This window comes from Oryzias latipes, chromosome 2, assembly GCF_053564925.1.
Source record: "Oryzias latipes strain Hd-rR chromosome 2, Olatipes_Hd-rR_3.1".
NCBI classification, from domain to species: domain Eukaryota; kingdom Metazoa; phylum Chordata; class Actinopteri; order Beloniformes; family Adrianichthyidae; genus Oryzias; species Oryzias latipes.
Genome location: NC_136238.1, coordinates 36,525,591 through 36,546,420, shown reverse-complemented (window position 1 = coordinate 36,546,420; position 20,830 = coordinate 36,525,591). Strand labels below are relative to the sequence as shown.

Sequence of the window (20,830 nt, the reverse complement as noted above, 5' to 3'; positions counted from 1 at the left end):
AGATTGGGAGCAATGTTGTGTTGCTCTGAAATGCAGAATAATGTTGGATTTTAAGTTTTCTAACCAAAATAAAGTCTAAAGCTTACTGACATAAGTTCTGAAAAAAAAACCCACACGTGCTTTGACACAGGGGCTTTATCTCCAATGTTTACATTCTTTTTATTCCAGTAACTATTCAAGAGTTGACACAATTCCAGTGGATTCTTATGTGGAGAAAGCAGCCTCACACTGAGATGCAGCGCTGCACAGTAGGGACGTGATTACGTAATCACCTTGAATCAGCTGATTCTGCAGCACAGAAAAGAGGCTTTGTTACGGTATATCAGGATGACCCAAATGCAGGACCAGACTCCAACGTTGAGGGAAGAACCAGAACTCTTTTCATAAAAAACACCACATTTGGTGGTTAAAACTCCACTAAAATAACAAGGGGGGTATTCCAGGAAGCATGTTTAAACTACCCTGACTTTAACCCTGAACTCTGGCTGAAATCCACCTGAACTTGTTTACTCTGGGTATGTCGGTTCCAAAAGACCGGATATGAGTTAGAGTAATGACGCTTGACTTGGTAACCCTGGGTTAATGCACGTGCATGGCAAGTATATAAAGACATTCTGAATGGATCGCTGATTTCTGGAGTCACCATGGAAACACATGGAGAAAAAGTCCAGAAGACTCCTTCAGCTGTTGGGCTGAGAGTCTGGGAGCTTCATTTGTCCTGCTTTTCTCTGCACTGACAGCAGCTTCCAGCTCTCGCTCGCGCTCTCTCTCTCTCTCTCGCTCGCGCTCTCTCTCTCTCTCTCTCTCTCCCTCTCTCTCTCTCTCTCCACGTTTCCAAGTCAGCTCTTCTTTCCAAGCTGATTCCTGCAGAGATTCCTGCAGGAGTTCCTCCTGCTCCTTCTTTCCCAGAGTTCCTGCAACCAGACGGAGTCTTTGTGCTTTGGAGCTGCTTCTCTTGGATGAAGCGCTTGGTTAGCTCACTTTGATCTCTTTCATGTGGGACTTTGTCTTGAAGCGGATCAAACTGAAGGTGGGACTCCCAAAGCAAACGTTTTGGGATGTTTGCTTCAGCTCTGTGCTTCTGTTCTCTGGTTGCTTCTTTGCTTTGGTTGCAGAGACTTGGAGCTCTCTCTCTCTCCATGCAGATCAGCAGCTTCTTTGGAGGCAGAGGCAGCTGTGTGGGAAGTCTCTGCAGGTCCAGAATCTTCTGATGGATCAGCAGCTGCTGCAGGTTCCTCTGGGTGGAAACACATTTCTGCCAAACAGAACATCTGTTTGTCTTTGTTTGGATGGAAAACGGAGGAAAAAAACTTCTTGGAGAGAAATCTGCTTTGTTTCTTGTTGCTATGAGGTTGTTGTACAAATGTGGTAACTTTCACAGCTTCACTTCAAATGACTTCCAATAGACAGAAATTGTACAATTTAGTTTATTAAAGTAAGTTTGTTTAACATTTTTGATGTTTTTTCTGTAATTCTAGGTCTGATGTCTTCATACATGATGGCTAAAATAACAAAAACCAAACCAAATCAGTCAGGTCTGTAGTCTGAACTTGTATTAGAAATGAGAAGGGCGACACCTTCTGGCTGTATCCAGAACTGCATCTTCTGGTCAGAAAAGTGTTGAAAAACCTCAATTGTGTCTGTAAAATGTCTGCAGATTTTTTGTCTGAAGACATGAATAAAGTCTGGATTTGATCCTTAATGAATCTTCATATTTCTTTGTCCTTCAGTCTTTCTTTCAGTCTCAAACACACTGGTTCATTTGATCCTAATGAGAACATGTGTGAGGCTCCAACATGGCTTCCTTCACTGCAGCTTCCTCTTCACAGCATGTGTTTGTGGATCAACACACAAACAACAACAGGTGCAGGTGAGGAAGTGTTGCTGTTGTTGCCTTTGCCTGCTTCCAGCCTACAGGCACAGTTTTCTGCTCCATATGAGGTGGAAAAGAAAATGAATGACACCAATTTTAGGATCCCAACTCATGACAAAGAGAAGAAATGTGGAGTTTGTCACGTCAACATGCTCAAGCCTTCTTTTTCCAGAGGGGAGTCCAACTGTCCTTCTAGTGATGCTCCGGAAGTCTCAGTCTCCATGTGTTCTCGTCCCTCAGAAGATCAGATTTCAGAGGATGGGCTTGGAGAGAAAAGTGGAGTTGTGCTACTGCTTGTTTGGGAAACTCTGAAATCTGAAGCCAACTAGAGAATTTCTGCTCATATCTGTCTCCACCTGCTGGTGGTGACATCATGGTTTGATGGAGGAGAAGTTGTTGCTGTTTTCTGATCCTCCTGGTCATGCTGGAAACAGCCTGGAGATGTTGTTCATCCATCACAGGGTTTGGTCCAAAGCTCCAGTGCAGCCTCTCACCTCCTCCACCTTCCTCTTTGAGGGAGGCAGCAGAAGCTCCTCCTCTTCTTCAGCTGGATGATGCTGTCCTCCACCTGCAGCTGGACCTGGATGTTCTCACAGACCATGTGGCCTCATGGATCAGAAGGTTGAGGGTTCAAGTCCCTTCATGGTTGGAGGCAGGATTTTGTTTCTAAATCAGCAGTTGGTGAAGCTTCAGAGACTCCCACAGTGAGACACCTTTGTTGGTGTTCCTTTGAACCAGATGGATCTGAATCTAGAGTCAAAGATTCTAAGGAAATCATGGATTCACAGACATTTGATTGAATTTCTGTCTGGATCAGAAACCAACAGCAGACATTTCAAGCCGTCATCTGTTCCTAATGTTCATTCCCCGCCATCATTGAAAGCTTTTGGAATAGTCCCTAAAGCCAGCGATCGGGCCGCTTTGGAGCATGAACTCATCACTCGGTGTCACGGTGGCAGAGAGATGACAGATCCCAAATCTGAGGCTGAAATGATCACGTCCTACCAGCTACACTCTGGATTTGGGAGCAAAAACCTTTGAAGATGTTGGAGCATTGTTGGAGAATAGACTGACAACATTTGTTTGGAAGAAAGATTGACCTTTGACCCCTCCCTGATCTGTTCCACATCCAGCTGCAGACACACCACTACAGCTCACATTCCACTTCTGATCCAGCAGTTAGAACCAGAGCCTGCATTTGCAGCAGGTTCCAACCCACTGACCACTGATCCACACAGGGGGACGTCCTAAGGGGCGGAGTCAGCCACTGGAGAGAGTAAAAAGGAGAAATGGGGGTCACTCTGGGCCTCTCTGTGTCTGGACCTTCAGAGGAGCCCCAGCGCTGGTCTGTGCTTGGATCTGTTTTAGACTTGTTCAGAGTCAAATGCATGTTTTAAGGGGAGGAGGATTATTTTGTTGTTGCTGTTTTTGTTCCTATTCTTACAATCCACTATATGTCCCGTGTTGAATTCTACTATTAAAATGTGGGAAACAAATGTTTATCAAATCCAAATCAATCCAAAAGCCTGGAGACTGGATGGCCGTGGTCCTCCCTTTGACCTGGACACTGGTTGCCATGGCGACCTGCACACTCACCAAGCTGGAACTTAGAAGAAGAAAAAGAGACCAAAATGATTGATAAAGCAGGTTTTCCAGGGAAATCCCACAAAGTGCTTTCCAAGCTAGAACTAAGAATATCCAGCATGCATTTGGAAAAACTCATTAGCTTCTTGTGGAAAATGATGAGTCATTGTAAAAGCATTCTATGAATGCTCAGAAAACTTCCTCTAAGGTTGTGGTTGTTTGGAGAAGTCCTCCTCTTCAAAGAAGTTCTCCTGACCATCTTCAAAGCCACTTTCTGCTTTTTCAAACGCTACTGTTCAACAAAAACTTGGTTTCTGCCACAAAACCAACCTTAGACACTGAAACAGAATGAATCCAATGCAGAAATGTGTTGACACCTTTAATTCAAAGCTTCAATCAGTTTGAATCTCATGAAGAACATTTCAAAAATCCACATTTGAATCAGGCGTCTTCATCAGAGCACAACTCATGTTTCCAGGACTGTGACTCACCAATATATCCTCATTTCCTTTATACAATCTGTTTCCATCATTTGGATTTTTCATAAAAACTTGAGTTAGAAAAGAATTGTTGCCCCAAAATGTCCAGTTTGAATAGTCTACAGTTTGTTGTGTTTGGTTGCTAGGTAACAGGGTCTTTAATGTCTATGATGTCATGGTGGCTTTCAGAGTTGAACTCCTGAATATGACGGTAAACATTTGGATTGAACAAAAATGGGATTGAAGCTCATGCTAAATCCTGATCTCAATGCTGAAAAAACCTCCTCCTAGATTCTGGTTGTTTGGAGAAGTCCTCCTCTTCCAAGAATTCCTGAAAAAAGCCCTCATTTCTCCTGACCATCTTCAAAGCCACTTTCTGCTTTAGTTTAGTCCAAACTTGCTTTCAGTCAGACAACTCTTGCAGTAAGAAATATTTATTTGACATTTTTCCACATTCTTTAAGTTGGCATTCACATATTTCCGTTTGGCATAAGGCTCCGTTCAATTCCATAAAACTTCCATAAAATTCCATAAAACTTTCGGGTAACAAAACCCCCCTTTACGGAGCCCACAGGTGGAAGCCGGGGAGGAGGGTGGGGCGAAGAATGAGCGCTGAAGGTAAGAAAGAATGAACAACTGCGCACCTGGCTTAAATAGGACGCTGAGCAGGTGAGTTAATTAACTGAACCGCCCTAGGGTATTTACCTGAAAAAACACTGCAGCGAGTATCTGCCCGAAATACGATAAATCGTCATTTCAGTCAGACAACTCTTGCAGTAAGAAATATTTATTTGACATTTTTCCACATTCTTTAAGTTGGCATTCACATATTTCCGTTTGGCATAAGGCTCCGTTCAATTCCATAAAACTTCCATAAAATTCCATAAAACTTTCGGGTAACAAAACCCCCAACACTAAAATCATCCAGAAGAAGAGAAAATGTGAATGTAAAATCAGTATGTAATAAAATGGGGTGTGTTTTCGGCAGCATTCCATTTTCATTTCATTTCCCAGTATGACTGCTATGTGTGACCCGGCACCATTGACCGTTTGGGCCGCCCCCGTTCGAGTACAGCGCCACGAAGGGAACATGCTATCTAGTGGATCTGCTATGTGTGACCCGGCACCATTGACCGTTTGGGCCGCCCCCGTTCGAGTACAGCGCCACGAAGGGAACATGCTATCTAGTGGATCTGCTATGTGTGACCCGGCACCATTGACCGTTTGGGCCGCCCCCATTCGAGTACAGCGCCACGAAGGGAACATGCTAACTAGTGGATCTACTATGTGTGACCCGGCACCATTGACCGTTGGGCCGCCCCCATTCGAGTACAGCGCCACGAAGGGAACATGCTATCTAGTGGATTTGCTATGTGTGACCCGGCACCATTGACCGTTGGGCCGCCCCCGTTCGAGTACAGCGCCACGAAGGGGACATGCTATCTAGTGGATCTGCTATGTGTGACCCGGCACCATTGACCGTTGGGCCGCCCCGTTCGAGTACAGCGCCACGAAGGGGACATGCTATCTAGTGGATCTGCTATGTGTGACCCGGCACCATTGACCGTAGGGTCGCTCCTGTTCGTGGAAACCACTAGAGGAACATACTATCTGAAAGAGAGAGGGAAAGAAATAAAAGGGGAGCCAACATAAACTGATCTTAGAACGTAAGCTCACTTCCGCAAAACGCTGTGCTAAACTATTTAAACCGCCAAACAACCCGTATGATACACTAACTTAACATCCAATCCAAAGCTTCCGATGGCGTATGACATGCTTAACAGCCATTATTCAAACTTCTATTAAACTAAGAACAAGTTTGATGACCATAAACTCTACCATTTTGGCAACTATATATACACGCGCTTAAGTAACATCCGTTATTTCGAAGCTCCCAACGACAGTACCACGAACGAGCTTAATAGCCATAATTTTCTCCATTTGGCATACCAATTATAAGCGCTCAAGGAACATCCATATAAATGAGGTTCCATCCCAATATTAAGAACGAGTTCAACGCCCATATTTACTATGCTTCATTGGCATACTACAAACAAATGAGCTTAAGAACCAGATCCGAGCACCGCGCAAACTATGATACAACTTAGAGCAACCTAAATTTTTGAGGCTTCCACCTGGCTATAATTTTCTTTTAACATCTATAATCGAAGAATTTACATTCATTCTGCGGTTGACATTGATTAATTAATTCAGTCAGAAGTGTCATTGGAATGCAGAGGAGGTCCAACGCCCCGTCACTTTCAGTGCAGCAATAGGTACGTCGAGCAGTCATCGTTGCAGCACCAGATCAAGGAATGCATGGGTGACATCATTTCCTGGAAACAGAGAAGCTGATCGGGGCGTAGGGGTTCGCAGGCTCAGGATGCGATGCATAGATAAAAACAAAGCAGTATTAGTCTTGACAAGAATATATAAATAACCCAGAAACTGATCAGTTTCAAAAATGATTGAGATAAATTAAATAACAGTGCTTTTAAAAACAAACAACAAATCTGAGAAAGTGAAATTTAGTAGATAGTAAAGGTAAAGACCCATTGTGGATTTATCGCACCCTAGAAACCCCCATAATCACAAATTCCAACAGTGAAATGATAGTGAAATATATAACCTGCACGAAATCTTAACACCAATTTTTATATACTCCAATGATGAGAAAAGTAACCTTTGACAGTTTCAGAGGGACGCACCTTCAGGAGGCCATCGAGGAGCAGGTGATGGGAAGAGTAGCCAAGGAGATTTGTAGATGAGGAAGGTCAACATCCCACGTAGCAAAGGATTACAGCTCGGCTGGATTTGATGCTTTGATTTGATATTAGTGATTCTCAAATTTTTAATTAGCCAATGGCGTCTGGATACTGCAAAAGAGAACTTGAGAGCCATGAGGGATCATAGGTTTTGATAGTATTTTTTTTTTTTTTTTGCTAGACTGAACCTTAAGCATTTAGAGGCGGAGTATAACAAGCCTCTAAATGGGGATGCATCTAGCAGAGTGTCATCTGCTTAAACAAGGCAGATGGAAGACTGACTTGTGGACACAAGATTTAACTCTTGAACTAAGCTTGAGAGCGCAAGTGATATATTTCCTACGGTCAGGGTAGAAGTTGCTCAAGGTGTTATTTAAACATTAACCAAGTCAACCGATGACAATACTATCATTCAATATTGAATCAGCTTTAATATAATCTCCAAGGATGAAATAACCGGACAACCCTTAAAAACCAACAGAGCTGTAGATTCCGGCGGCCGGACAAACACAAACCACTCTTCTTAAATCCTTTTCCCCCAAACCAGAAGGCGCAGACTCAGGAGAACAAGTGGAGGGAGCCTGAAGACACAACAGGTATCACAAAACCACTTCAGGCATAGAGAGGGAAAGATCAAACGCAAAACACGAAAATCCAGAACAGGAACACGTGGCCCAGGATCGAACTACCCAGAACAAGAACACAAGATGAACGGATGACCATAGGACCAAAGCTACAGCAAACGTCAGGTGGCCCAATCATTGACGAATCATATCCAACCAAAATTCGAAGAAACGACATGCTGCACAAAAGCTAAAGATGACATAATGGGGAGAGACAAGCATCAATGAACCACCCAAATCTATAGAAGAAAAATAAATCCGGACGGGTGGAGGACCATACATTATAGATAACGTGGAAACCCAATTTTGAAAATAAAGTTTTTTTTTTTTTTTTTTTTTTTTTTTCACAGAGATTCAAAAGACCAGGGATACAGAGTAAAGTTGGCCACCAAGAAATAATCAATAACATGCAAAATGAAGGGCACCCATCGCCTACAAATATCCAGTACAGGGCGATAAGGTCGATTTTATGAGGACTGCCACGACAACGGAAAGGTAAACCGACAAACACCTCGAGCGCCAACTGAAGGCCAAGAGACGCCACTGAGAGGCATAGAGGCAGAACAGTGAGACCAGTGACAGTCATCCTCAGCCTTATATCGCGTTCGGAGGAAATTCGTGGAGACAGCATGGGGAGCTGAAGAAAATATATACCAATCCTGAAGGCGCATGGGGAACCAGGCCACTGATGCCCAGAAGATTAACTGCGAGGCGCTAGCAGGTCCAGATCAAGTCACATCAACCTGAACACTTCCTAGGGGCCACCCTTAGTGGCAGCTTGAAAACGATGCCCCGGAAGAATCCATCACATAGCCCCCACAAACCTCCAACCAAACTAGAGAGAATAACAAATTAACTGTCCAGCCGAGAAAACGAGGCCGCGACGAGACTGACACACTCACTAATGCGGCCGACGCAAGTCCCTGAAGCCAGGGCATGACCCAACTGGGGTACACAGAGCGGGGAAAAACAGGTGGAGCAGAACGTGCGGGGGCAATGAATGAGGATCGCAAAGTGAATAAAATGAGCCATAGACGCTGCATAAGAGAGACCAATCACAAGGGAAAATGTCCATAGAGCAGAGACGGGTCCAAGAGACACTGATTCACATTCCAACTAACCAGCACCTACAACAACGAAGAAAACAAACAGAAGAACCGCCATAATAATAAAGCCAGCATCAAATTAAAGACAACCAAGATTTACACACAGCTCCCAAAGAACAAAACAGCAATAGAAAACAAATGCTAAAAGCCACGATAAATTCAGCCAGCATGAGAAACCTGTCCAAACGAGGCCTGCCAGCCTTCACAACCACAGAAAGGACCCCACAACCCCTGAAAAAAATAAATAAAATAAAACAACCGGACGACGCAGAACTACGCAGCAGAAAAAGAATCAGAAGTGCATCATGAAGGACTCGGGAAAAAAAACTACAATTCCCAGGGTCCTTAGGGGCGTGACGTCACCGAAGTAAACAGGAAGTGAGACGCAGCCATAGAAACTACACGGGAAAAGTACCGCATGACGCTCACCGTGGATAATTGGGGTGACCACGGCAGACGAGAAGACCCGACTACTCCTGATCGGGGGGCACGGACATCCTGAACATTGCGGAAAGCACACCCCCTGCAGATGCACGCGACCGCGGCGAAACGAACGCGCTGTGCGCCGGCAGCCGCCCGCGGATCGTCAGCCGCCCGCGGATCGGAGGAGAAATTAAGGAGAGCAGACGCGGCGAAACCAAAACCCCACATCAGAAAGATGGGGATCATCCTTCCCAAGGACGGGGGAACACGGCAAGACGCCGAAAGAGAAGGAGACCCGCGGGCTCTGAGACCGGCGAAGAATGAGCGCTGAAGGTAAGAAAGAATGAACAACTGCGCACCTGGCTTAAATAGGACGCTGAGCAGGTGAGTTAATTAACTGAACCGCCCTAGGGTATTTACCTGAAAAAACACTGCAGCGAGTATCTGCCCGAAATACGATAAATCGTCATTTATGCTGACAACATTTACAGCTTGAATCCATCTGAAGAATCCAAGGAAACAAACCAATCTAAGTCTGCATTCATGCCACTTCAGAACCAACAAAGCATGTTTCCAGGACGCTGACTTACCAATAGAACTTGGGATTTCCTTTGCAGAATCCTTCTCCGTGTGTTTTCCTTTGTTTTTCTCCCCAAAACCTAAAGCAGAGATTTTTGCTGAGCTGCAGAACAAACGTCTGACTGCTTTAACCGCCGTTGATGGTTTGTTGTGTTTCCCTCTATAGCTGCTATGGTCTTGGTATGGTTGCTAGGTAACGCTGTCTTTGATGATGATGACGTCAGAGTGGCCTCTAGAATGGACTTTTTTCTTGTGGAACCAGGAGCTGTAACCTTTAGGGCACTAGGACCCAGAAAGAGGTCCAGGCAGTGACGGTGTTCAGTGACGGACTGCGCAGCCGCACTTCCTCCAAACGCCACTATTCATCCAGCGCGTGGAGCGCCAGAGTCCAAACGGGCTTAAGGCGCTTTGATAAAGCGCTCTGGAATCCAGCTATGGTGTGCTAAACGTCAGGTCCAGAACGGAAGATGCCATCAATGAAGTCTGTCTGTCAGCAGCAATCCAACGCTGATGGGGTTTAGCTTGTGGAGGATTTGAATGTTCATTTGCTCTCAGGTTGGTTCTGTGCTGGAAGCCCCAACCCTCAGTTCAGTCAAGTTAGAAAGATGCTAACCAGCTGTTCCCTCTGTCACCATGGAAACACGGACCGCTTTAAAGTGGGACAGGATTTTCACCGAGCGGACTTCTAGACGTGGAGGATAAACACTCCAAGATGAATTCATCAGACATGAATCAAACAGTCTTTTCTACATAGAACAGAATGAAATCCACTGTGTTTTAGCAGCGTCTGTAGCATCACAGAGACGGTGTTCCACCAAAAACTGGGACCTGTCACATGTTGTTTCCTGGTGACAGAGCTGCAGCTTTAATGTCAATGATATAGAAGAAGAAGAATCCAAAACATTGGACTGTTTTCATGTGATCACATGGAAGCAGAATTAGGAAATCTCTAGGAAATCTGTCCTTGTTTTGTCAGCATGTTTGAATTGGAGTTTACAGTTAGACGACAAGAAAGACGTGTTCACACCAAGAAATTACTTTGATGCTATTTTCTTTAAATAAATCAGTAAAATGTTCAAAAAATAAAACATCTGAAGTATTTAGTGTTATAATTTGGCCAGTATAAAATATGTTGTCAAAATGAAATGTTTTCTCCTGTGTGGAGGTATTTCAGTTCATTTAAACTGACATAAATGAGTAACGTTCACTGCAAACTGTGCAGAAGGCATGTTCTTTCTAAAACTGGAAATAGCATCAACCTTTTTTATCACCTGAAGCTGAGTCTCCATTTGATAATTCAATAAAAATAACATTTCATTTCCTCATTATAAAGCAACTTTATTGGAGTTTCATTTGTCATTGGTCTTTTTGAGCCAAATTTCTGAAGAAATCAAAACAAAAGGCTTTTCCAACAGAATCAGAACGTTAGCACATGACTTAAGTTTGTTCACTTTGTGCTAAATGTTGATTTCTTTGACTGTTGTGTTAATAATCTCAACAGTTCTCTGTCGCCCTCTGGTGGTTCATCAGAGAAGCCAAACTTCCACAGAAAGTGAATCAATAAACATGAGCTAATTCTTGATGCAGGTTTGAAAACACAGATGGAAAACAGCATCAATACAAATATTAGTCAATGTTTCCTTGAATGGAACAATTTCAGGATTTGTTGTCATAAAGTTGTGAAAAACTGTCTTGTAAAGTGTGTGGTGACGGTCCACTGTGGAAAATGACTGTTTGTGGAACATTGAGATGTGCTCAGTGATTTTGGTTTAGGACACTTTGGTTTCATTTCAAACGTTGGTTTCTCCTAAATCTACAAACTCTCTCCACAAACTGTCTCCTAACTCTCAGGGATTCCTGCTGCTGGCAAAACTCACGGCTCAAGGAACCACTTCATGAATCAGTCACGCTTTGGAATGAACTTTATTGAACAACATGTCATGGTCTGGAAGAAGCCCCAGTTCCAGCTGACAGAAGTCTGGTTCTGATCCATCAGATCTCACTAGCAACAGAAGCAAACCTTCACGTGTTGCAGCAACAGTTTCCATGTTTGGGAGGATCTTCTGAAGAACAGCTCAGTTCCAGATCACATCATGATGTTTGATGTTTTCTTCATTCCAGGAAATCATCTGTGTCTCCTTTGATCTGTGCTGAGTCAGCACTTTGACTTCTTTTCAACTTTAGATCCATCATTTACAATCAAGGATTTATTGATAAATATTATTTATTGACAGAAAATAAAGAGTAAATGTATTTATCATCCAGCAGTGATTGTGGTGTTTGTACGTCTTTTATTTTGAAATTCCTCAAGGATGATCATCATGGTGGGATTTCTAGATCTGCATGAACTCATCCTGAATCCAAAAGACACTGGAGCATCAAAGAATCCAACCCATCTCTGCCAACATGAGGCTCTTACTTTGAAAAGTCTCAGACTTCCTGCAGGGAAACAGGCTTTCTGCTGCTGCACTGACAGATGTGCACGAGCTTGAAAGAGCTTCCTGACTGAGGAGCTGCAGACTTTCTCCTGCAGAGCAGCAGCTGACTTCAGCATCGTCATGGTAACACCGTCTGCTGCTGCTTCTGGAAACGTCTTCAAGGCTGTGGTGGGACTTGTTGGTCTGGAGGACAGATTCTCTGAGCAAATGCTGCTTCAGCTTCAAGCTTCAGCTCTTTTCTTCTGGCAGAGCTTAGAAGAAATGGAAACCTCCTTTGTTCTGACTGTTTGCTCCAAATCCCAGATTCAGGAATTCCTCCAAGAAGTTCATCTCAGAGATCATCAGCAGAGAAAAGCCTGAAGTTCTGATGGAAAATGACAACAGAACATGATCAATATTATTGATCCACATGGAATCCAGAAGAAACTCTGAGGTGAAGACATGAAGACACAAGCTTCAGAGACATGAGGAGAAGTCAGAGTGGATTCATTCTGGACTTTCTTCTCACATCTTCTCTTCAGAACATCTTTGTCTTTGATCCTTCAAATCTTCTGAAATCTGATCATCCATGGATTGTTTTTGTGGGATCAGATCCAGAGTTGCTGAAAGTTCTGCTGCCCTCTGCTGGTCAAAGTGTCCAAACAGCAGAGAGGAGATTCTCTGGGATTCATTGGAGTCCAGATTCTCCTGGATGTGAACAGTCTCTGCTTCTGGAACAGAAGAGTCTTTCTCAGAGCAGCATTGAGGATCTGTTCTGTCCGGCTGAGAGCGCTCCCTGCTGGTAGGAGACAGAACCACATCAGCTGCTTTTCTTTGGCCGTTCAGAAACAGTCTGGAGACTCTAAAAAACCTCCACTTCCTGAAGCAAACGGATGCAGAGCATCATGTTTGATCCTCTTCCTTCAGAAACGGCTCCATTGTTCCATCGCTCAGCAGTTTGACTAAAGCAGCTGAGAGTCTTGATGCAAACAGACCTCAGCAGCTCATCCAGAACGCCATGACAGAAGCACATGCAGCAGCACGTGCACGCTCCCAGAGAACAGCAGCTGATCCAAGTCCTGACTTTGAGGTCAGACCTTTCTGTTCTGCTTGGACCACACTTCAACATGAACTTCATTTCCCATCATTCCATCTGTCAGGAGAGAACAGCTGCAATCAGCTTCCTTCAGGAATGACTGCAGGTAGAAGGATCTTTCATTCTTCAGCACCACCAGGACCCACATCCAGCCCATCAACAGCCAGAACATCAGTCACATCAGCGTCTGATCTTCATCACATCATCATCATCAAAGGACCACCTCTACGTTTTTACAATCTGATGGATTTCAGTCTTTCTGCAGCTTCTCATCAACTGGATTGTCAAATATTTTCATTTCCGTTAACACTGTCAGACCTGGAAAAAGCTGAAAGGGTTCAAATAAAAACAGCAAGAATTAATATTTTATAGAAACTACATGTGATATTTAACTAGTTATTAAGAAGGGAAAAAAAATCCTTAAGTGTTTTTTTGTGTCAACCTGAAAAAAAAAAGTTTTTTTTTTATTAAATAAGTCTTTGAAGACGACACAGAAACAAGAAACGGCGTTACAATCTTTGCAGAATGTCTGTTAAAATGTTTGCATTCTAAAAATATTTCATTTGTTCATTCATTTTTCCACTTTTCTTTCATTATGTTATATCTCAGTTATATACCACATAAATTTGTTAATCTATTTTAACTGAAATCTAGGAAACCTCTGTATCGTTTTTTCACCGAAAGCATTTCTAAAATATTATTTGTCTTTGTTTTTGACTACAGTTCAATGTTTATTTATACTCGAAATTATTCTCTTTAAAAACAGCTATTTAAGGTTTTTTTGCTGTTAAATGTCTTTTTCAATAATTTTACTTTGTTCACTGAAGACATTTATTTATTGTTTACTCTACTTCAGGAATACAATAAACAAATGTGATTAAGGTTATTTTTAACCTCTGATGCGTTTTGTGGTCAACTCTGAACATCTTTTTTTCCAACTGTATTGAACAAAGCATAAACATACAAAATCCAGCATCAATGAATCAGATAGAACATCAGCAGTGGTAGTCAATGTCATCAATCCAAACTTACTGAATTATCTCAAGTAAAAGAAAAACAATTTATCAGAAATATATCCAAAATAGAATATGCTGATTGAAAAATGAAGTATCTTAAAATAAAAGAGGAACTTTGAACAATGAATTGAGAACGCCCCCGTGTGATGACGTCACAACCGCTCTCAAAAAGTATCCTCGATACATTTTTTTCTATTTTGATTTTCTTTTTTATTATCACCTGAATTAAAACTGGTTAAATATTTGAAGTTTTTTTTAACCAAATTGAGGTTCAGTTAAGCAGTTTATACGTTTTTTTTTTTTTTTTTACAGTTTCTGCACGTGACCCGGAAGTAAATATCACGAGGCGCTAGCAGCGTTAGCCTGTTAGCAGGCTAGCAGCGTTAGCTTGTGTTGAGAGCACGGTGGTGTTGTGTTGGGATCTTTGTGAGGTTTTTGGACAGAAAGGACGATACGTGGTTCGTGTGTAAACTCTCAGCATTTTCCAAAGTGTCGTAAATGAGTGAAGAAGTGTTGAACGGAAAGACAACGTGGATTGCTGTGATTGTGAGACTAGCAGATGATCGATCGATCGGAGCTGCAGTGAAGAGGACGGCGGTGTTTGTGGGAGTTGGAGCTGAAGATCGGAGCAAGAACCATGTCTTCAGAACCTCAGGAAGGTTCTGTCAGAGAACAACTTTCTGCTGCTGAAGGAACCATCGTCCAGAACGAGGAGGAGCTCTGTCGTCAGCGCAGACTGCTGGATAGCAGCTGGAAACCAGAGCTGCAGCTTAACATAGTTGGTACGTTCACTGCTGCAGAAATAGATCCATGATCGTCTTTGCTTTCTTAGTCTGAGCTGCCATCTGGATCCAAACTGTGGCTGGATTATAGCTCCAATGGTTCTGCCGTCATAGCTTCGCCGCTAATGTTATCTTGGATTTGTTAGTTGGTAAACAAAGCGTAAACAAAGGCATGATGGGAAATCAGTGGGCGGTTATTCCAGCCAGGCAGCTTTGATGTCCGTGCTCCCCCCCCCCTTCCGTTTTAGAAGGACCACCATTCATGTTTTACAAACATTACAAACATGGTAATTATCTTGATCACAACACTTTCTTAACACTTACAAAAATACGATAATTATTTCCATTCCAATTCTCACTAAAAATGTAGCCCAGCAAGTTGCAACAACATTTTTCAGAAATAAGACCACTCATTTCTGCACGGTGGCGCAGTGGTTAGCACTCTTGCCTCACAGCAAGAAGGCCTCTGGTTCAAGTCCCGGCTGGGGGACATGAAAAACACAACATCAATGGGGGACCTTTCTGTGTGGTGTTTGCGTGTTCTCCCCGTGCACGCGTGGGTTTTCTCCGGGATCTCTGGCTTCCTCCCACCGTCCGAAAACATGCTACATAGGTTGATTGGCAACTCTAAATTGTCCATAGGTGTGAGAGTGAATGGATGTGTGATTGAGGATATTCTACCCTGCGACAGACTGGCTACCAGTCCAGGGCAACCCTTGCCTACGCCCAAGTGGCCGGGATAGGCTCCAGCAACCCAGTGACCCCGAAAGGGAATAAACGGTTAAGAAGATGAATGAATGAGACCACTCTATGTGGAAGGGCTATGTTTGGGAGACAAAAAAATAAAAAACATTTCTTTTGAGAGATTTTAAATTGTTTATATTACCCTTCCTCATTAATAAAAAGATTTAGCAGAATTACAGCACCACAGAAACTAAAAATATATGAACATTATATATAGCATATCCTGTACAACCAAACATATATAGCATATCCTGTACCTCACAAAGCAAAAGGAGTAACCTTTTAAAATATTGAATGATATTTACCCTTCCAATCAGATTTACATATTCGCTTTAATTGGAATAACAATCTTTGTGTATTTTGTGGAAATGATGTAAAAAATGTATAACATCTATTCTTTGAATTTTTCCATGTAAAAGAGATTTGGTCATATTTTCATAATGGTGGAAAACAAAAAAGATTATCATAAACCCTTTAAATTGGAATACCATTAAAATTTGATTACTATTACGTGATAAAATTCTGGAATTTCTGATTAATGTATTGATTGTGATTTCAAAGCATTTCATACACAACTGTAAATTATTAAAGGTAAAACTTCAGATTAATGGATTAATAAACCATCTCAAACTATTTTATAAATCTTTGCATTATATGAATCACAAGAAAGCCCAGACATGTAATTTATTTAAAGTATTTAAGCTTTGGTAAACTTTAAATTTGCTTATATTTGTTTTCCAGTTTATTTTTGACTACCTTCATCTCATTGATATTGATGTCATTGACACAAATGCCACGATTGTTTGTTAAATAAATCCTTCAATAAAAACAGACACACAAAAATTAACAGCGCTAACACACATTTGCATGAACACCTTTAATGGACTAGTAAGGATGGCCCGTTTGACATAGACGCTTTGGCGTATGTTTCACCTTCATGAAACAGAGTGTTTGGGCACAATTTTTCGGGGCGTTTGTCAACTAGCGCAGATCACGTGGTTGATGACGTATGAAGCACCAAATGCATCGTTTGGTTGAACCACGGTTCAGATGTCACTTGTGTTTGAACAGTTGGGTGCGCTATTCTCTAAAAAACAAGTGAATCCCGAACATTTCCCGACCAGTTCTATTGTTTCTCTTGTATTGGAATCTGCGTCAGTTCACTGGACTTTACCATGGTTCCTGGTAGAAAAGGTACTGGGGCTACACAGTACCTTATCAATGATAAAAATACTTCTACGAATATACAATGGCAAGGATGGACTGTTGTTGTAGAGATAGCTCAGATATAAAGTCATAGCTTCTGTATCCAGAGATTCTGGGTTCAAGACCAGTTTTCCTTTTTTGCCTTGCGTTTATTTTCTTCATGTGATGTGTATTTTGCTGTGTAAAGCACTTCTCACAGATAACGTAACTCATTGTGTTGTTTTACGCTGTTTTTTATCACTATTAACAACATTGTATTGTTTTATGTTTTTTTATTATAATATCCACAATGAAAGGTTACAAGGAGCTTAGTTGAAGCAGATGATATACGTCCAGACCACCACCAGATGTCGCTGTTTTGTGTGGTTTCATAGCCCTGAATGGTTGGTACATTTTTCTGGCACAATTACATGAACCCCAAGGAAAGCTTCCTGTGGCTTCTATTCCCATCCCTATGGACTAGTATGGTTACATGCAGAGGACTGAAGGCGTGGTTTGCAGAACCAGTCTGATCAATTCTGGAGACAGAGGGGCGTGGCTACACCTGAGCCAATATGATCACTTCAATATCTGACCATGTTGTTGTTAAAGAATTCTTTTCCCCTGTCGGGACACGACTTCTGGCATCGCTGATTTGTTTTGTAAAAATCATATTTTGCCCCAAAAAGCGATAAAAGAAAGTGGATGTTTACTTTATTCTGTGGCTTGTGATAATTTATTATCATATTTAATACTTCCATAAAGGCTACTTTTATAAATTGATATTATTCTAAATTCGCAGAGCAGAGGTCTTTTTTTAAACACAAAATCTGTCATTTTGCGTTGAATATGTGGAAAACAACAACAACAATGATGATGGATTGGATTCATCTGCACTTTTCCAGACGCTCAAAACGCTTACAATGTGCTTACAATTCATTCACTCCTCATTCATACTTGGTGATGGTAACTACTGATTTAGCCACAGCTGCCTCTCTGACCATCACCTGGACATTCAGACACATTCACACACCAGTGGAGGGACTCTTGTCCATGGACACAACAACAGTGGACTGGGGGGAATCTAACCACCGACCCTTCAATCATTGTCCAACCAGTTCAACCGCCTGAACCACTGCCGCCCCAAATATGAGAATAAATTCCTAAAAAAATAAATTCCCAAAAACAAAGTATAGCATAGATGTGTACACCCCCTTTAAAAAGTACTCATTTAATCAGAAGCTCAATGAGCAAAAGAAACATTTCCAAAGTTTCCACAAAGTTGACTTTTATTGAAAACTTCTTTAACTCTATAACATGAAATAAAGTTTAATGATCTAACTTAGATTGCATAATCTTCCGTTTTACGTCAATTAGTTTAAGCAAATCCACCCTGCAACAAAAACTACTACATCTAGTATTTTGTAATGAGGCCGTGATTTTTTAAGGACAGCACAAAGTCTTCTAGGAATGAACAAGTTGCTGACATATTACAACATTTATCTTTGTCCATTCTTTAAGAAGAATCTATTTTAGAGCCTGGATGGAGAGTGACGCTCAACTTGTTCTTCAGAATTTCCCACATGTGTTGGATTGGGTTCAGATCAGGAGACATACTTGGCCATTCAATCACCTTCAGCCTGTTCTTCCTCAGAAAATACAGCAGTAGCTTTAAAAGTGTGTTTTGGATCATTGTCGGGTTTGAAAAGTGGTCAATGACCAATGAAGTACTGGCGGCATCTTCTTCTTCAGTATAGAGCACTACATTGCATGGATGGCCTGGACGTCTCTGTATGATTGTGACACTTCCATCTTTCTTTAATTTTTGGATCACTTTTGCAGTAGTAAATTTGACTGATATTTAAAGCTTTGCTGATCTTGTAGCCCTCACCTTTTTTGTGCAAAGAAAGGATTTACTTTCTCAGATTTGGTGACATTTCTTTTCCACGGGGAGCCATTGCTGACAGCATGAAATGGGAAGGGCTGTTCTTTGTTAAGAAAGGCCCTTTTAAGGTCACCTGTGTGGTGGACACCTCTTAAATAAGTCAATACACTCAACTGTGGTTGGATGCCTGTTAATTAGAAATTTGTAGTCTTGAGTTCGACTTTTGTCATAAGACTGACTGAGGTGTACTCATTTTTGCAACATGGGTTTGAATTAATTTGATAGGAAATCAATTTTTGTATGTAAATTAACAGATCCTGTTTGCAATCAATGGCCCACCTTTGTAGGAGTATTTTGTAATCTAGTATTTCATAGAAAATGTTGATTCTACATTTTTTTCTATTTTGATTTTCTTTTTTATTATCACCTGAATTAAAACTGGTTAAATATTTGAAGTTTTTTTTAACCAAATTGAGGTTCAGTTAAGCAGTTTATACGTTTTTTTTTTTTTTTTTTTACAGTTTCTGCACGTGACCCGGAAGTAAATATCACGAGGCGCTAGCAGCGTTAGCCTGTTAGCAGGCTAGCAGCGTTAGCTGGCCCTTTTAAGGTCACCTGTGTGGTGGACACCTCTTAAATAAGTCAATACACTCAACTGTGGTTGGATGCCTGTTAATTAGAAATTTGTAGTCTTGAGTTCGACTTTTGTCATAAGACTGACTGAGGTGTACTCATTTTTGCAACATGGGTTTGAATTAATTTGATAGGAAATCAATTTTTGTATGTAAATTAACAGATCCTGTTTGCAATCAATGGCCCACCTTTGTAGGAGTATTTTGTAATCTAGTATTTCATAGAAAATGTTGATTCTGAAAGGACGCTAAAGATTTCTGACACATTTAGTGAGGTGTATTCATTTATGCTGAGCATTGTATTTATTTTAATTTGTCCCACACTGGACCATAAAATCATTAAAAATGTCATGAAAAAATTTAAGGTGCTTATGTTTTGATTTCAAATTTTATTTATTTACTGACAATTTTAAATGAATGAATTTTGCATCTATTCAATTATTTTATATTCAATTTATTTCAATGAGTCTCTTCCAGTCCTCCAGACTCCTCACACATTTTCTTCAATGATCACAGAGTTTATTGATGTTTGACGAAACCCAAAAGACCTGGAAACATATAAAACGTATAAACTATAAAAGGTATAAAGAAAACGTTTAAATGTCGTGTTTGTGTCCCTGCAGCCCTCCCCCAGCATTGGATGACTGAAGAGGAAGATCTCTGCAACCAACAGAGGAACTTCAGAGAGGAACAGGAGGAATCAGAACCTCCACAGATTCAAGAGGAACAGGAGGAACCAGAACCTCCACAGATTAAAGAGGAACAGGAGGAACCAGAAGAACCAGAGATCAAAGAGGAACAGGAGGAACCAGAACCTCCACAGATTAAAGAGGAACAGGAGGAACCAGAAGAACCAGAGATCAAAGAGGAACAGGAGGAACCAGAACCTACACAGATTCAAGAGGAACTGGAGGAACCAGAAGAACCAGAGATCAAAGAGGAACAGGAGGAACCAGAACCTCCACAGATTAAAGAGGAACTGGAGGACCTAGAAGAACCAGAGATTAAAGAGGAACCAGAGGAACTCTGCATCAGTCAGGATGAAGATCAGCTTGATCTGAAGCAAGAGACTGATACCTTGATGGAGATTCCTACTTATGAGGAAGATGAGAACAGTGAAGCAGATCTAAGCAATCAGCAGAGCTTAAATGTAACTGATAGTCAGGAGGAAGAAGGAAACCAACATGAAAAATCAACATCAACTACAGATGAAGAGACAGACCCACAGAACAGAGATCAGAGGAAGAGGAGGGACATAAGTCATGTCCAAAGTGTGGACAGCTCTCACATGTCAGCAGGTCAGTGATCTTCATCTCCACACTATCGGTATGTTCACTTCAACAACGGTTCTATCTTGAGCTTCAAGCTCTCCAAACATGCAGTCCATCAACAGCGTGTCCTGGAAGTGTCTCTTCTGTCCCTTCCAGTTGAAAAGACAGAAGACATTATTGGTCAGTGCAGCCGACAACATTCTTCAAATCATATGATCTTAGTTAGTCCCTCCAGCTAACGACAAACAGGAAACCTTAACAGATCAAAGAGAAAATTGTTAGCAGATAAAAAAGTACAGTCTGTTTTGTCGTCTGTGGTTCTAAGTTTGTAGTTCAGTTCTTTTCAGCAGATTTCTCTGTCAAACCCAAC

General features: G+C 41.7%; 2 protein-coding genes and 1 long non-coding RNA gene across 4 annotated transcripts in view; 2 read left to right on the top strand and 1 right to left on the bottom strand.

Moving 5' to 3' along the window:
- Positions 1 to 20,830, bottom strand: part of LOC144981344 (uncharacterized) — a 259,542-nt gene that overhangs the window by 79,313 nt on the left and 159,399 nt on the right. The window lies entirely within an intron of this gene.
- LOC144988605 (uncharacterized) lies at positions 10 to 1,707 on the top strand. Its single transcript, XR_013652534.1, has 2 exons — positions 10 to 1,030; positions 1,146 to 1,707. It is a non-coding gene; the product is annotated as an uncharacterized LOC144988605 (long non-coding RNA).
- Positions 14,013 to 20,830, top strand: part of LOC144986863 (uncharacterized) — a 307,472-nt gene continuing 300,654 nt past the window's right edge. Inside the window, exons 1-2 of one of the 2 annotated variants that reach the window (XM_078935407.1) lie at positions 14,013 to 14,743; positions 19,813 to 20,487. In XM_078935407.1, coding sequence (XP_078791533.1) covers positions 14,599 to 14,743; positions 19,813 to 20,487 — 820 coding nt within the window. In that variant the 5' untranslated portion in view covers positions 14,013 to 14,598. The remainder of the gene's footprint in view (positions 14,744 to 19,812; positions 20,488 to 20,830) is intronic. The other variant, XM_078935409.1, reaches the window with a different exon arrangement.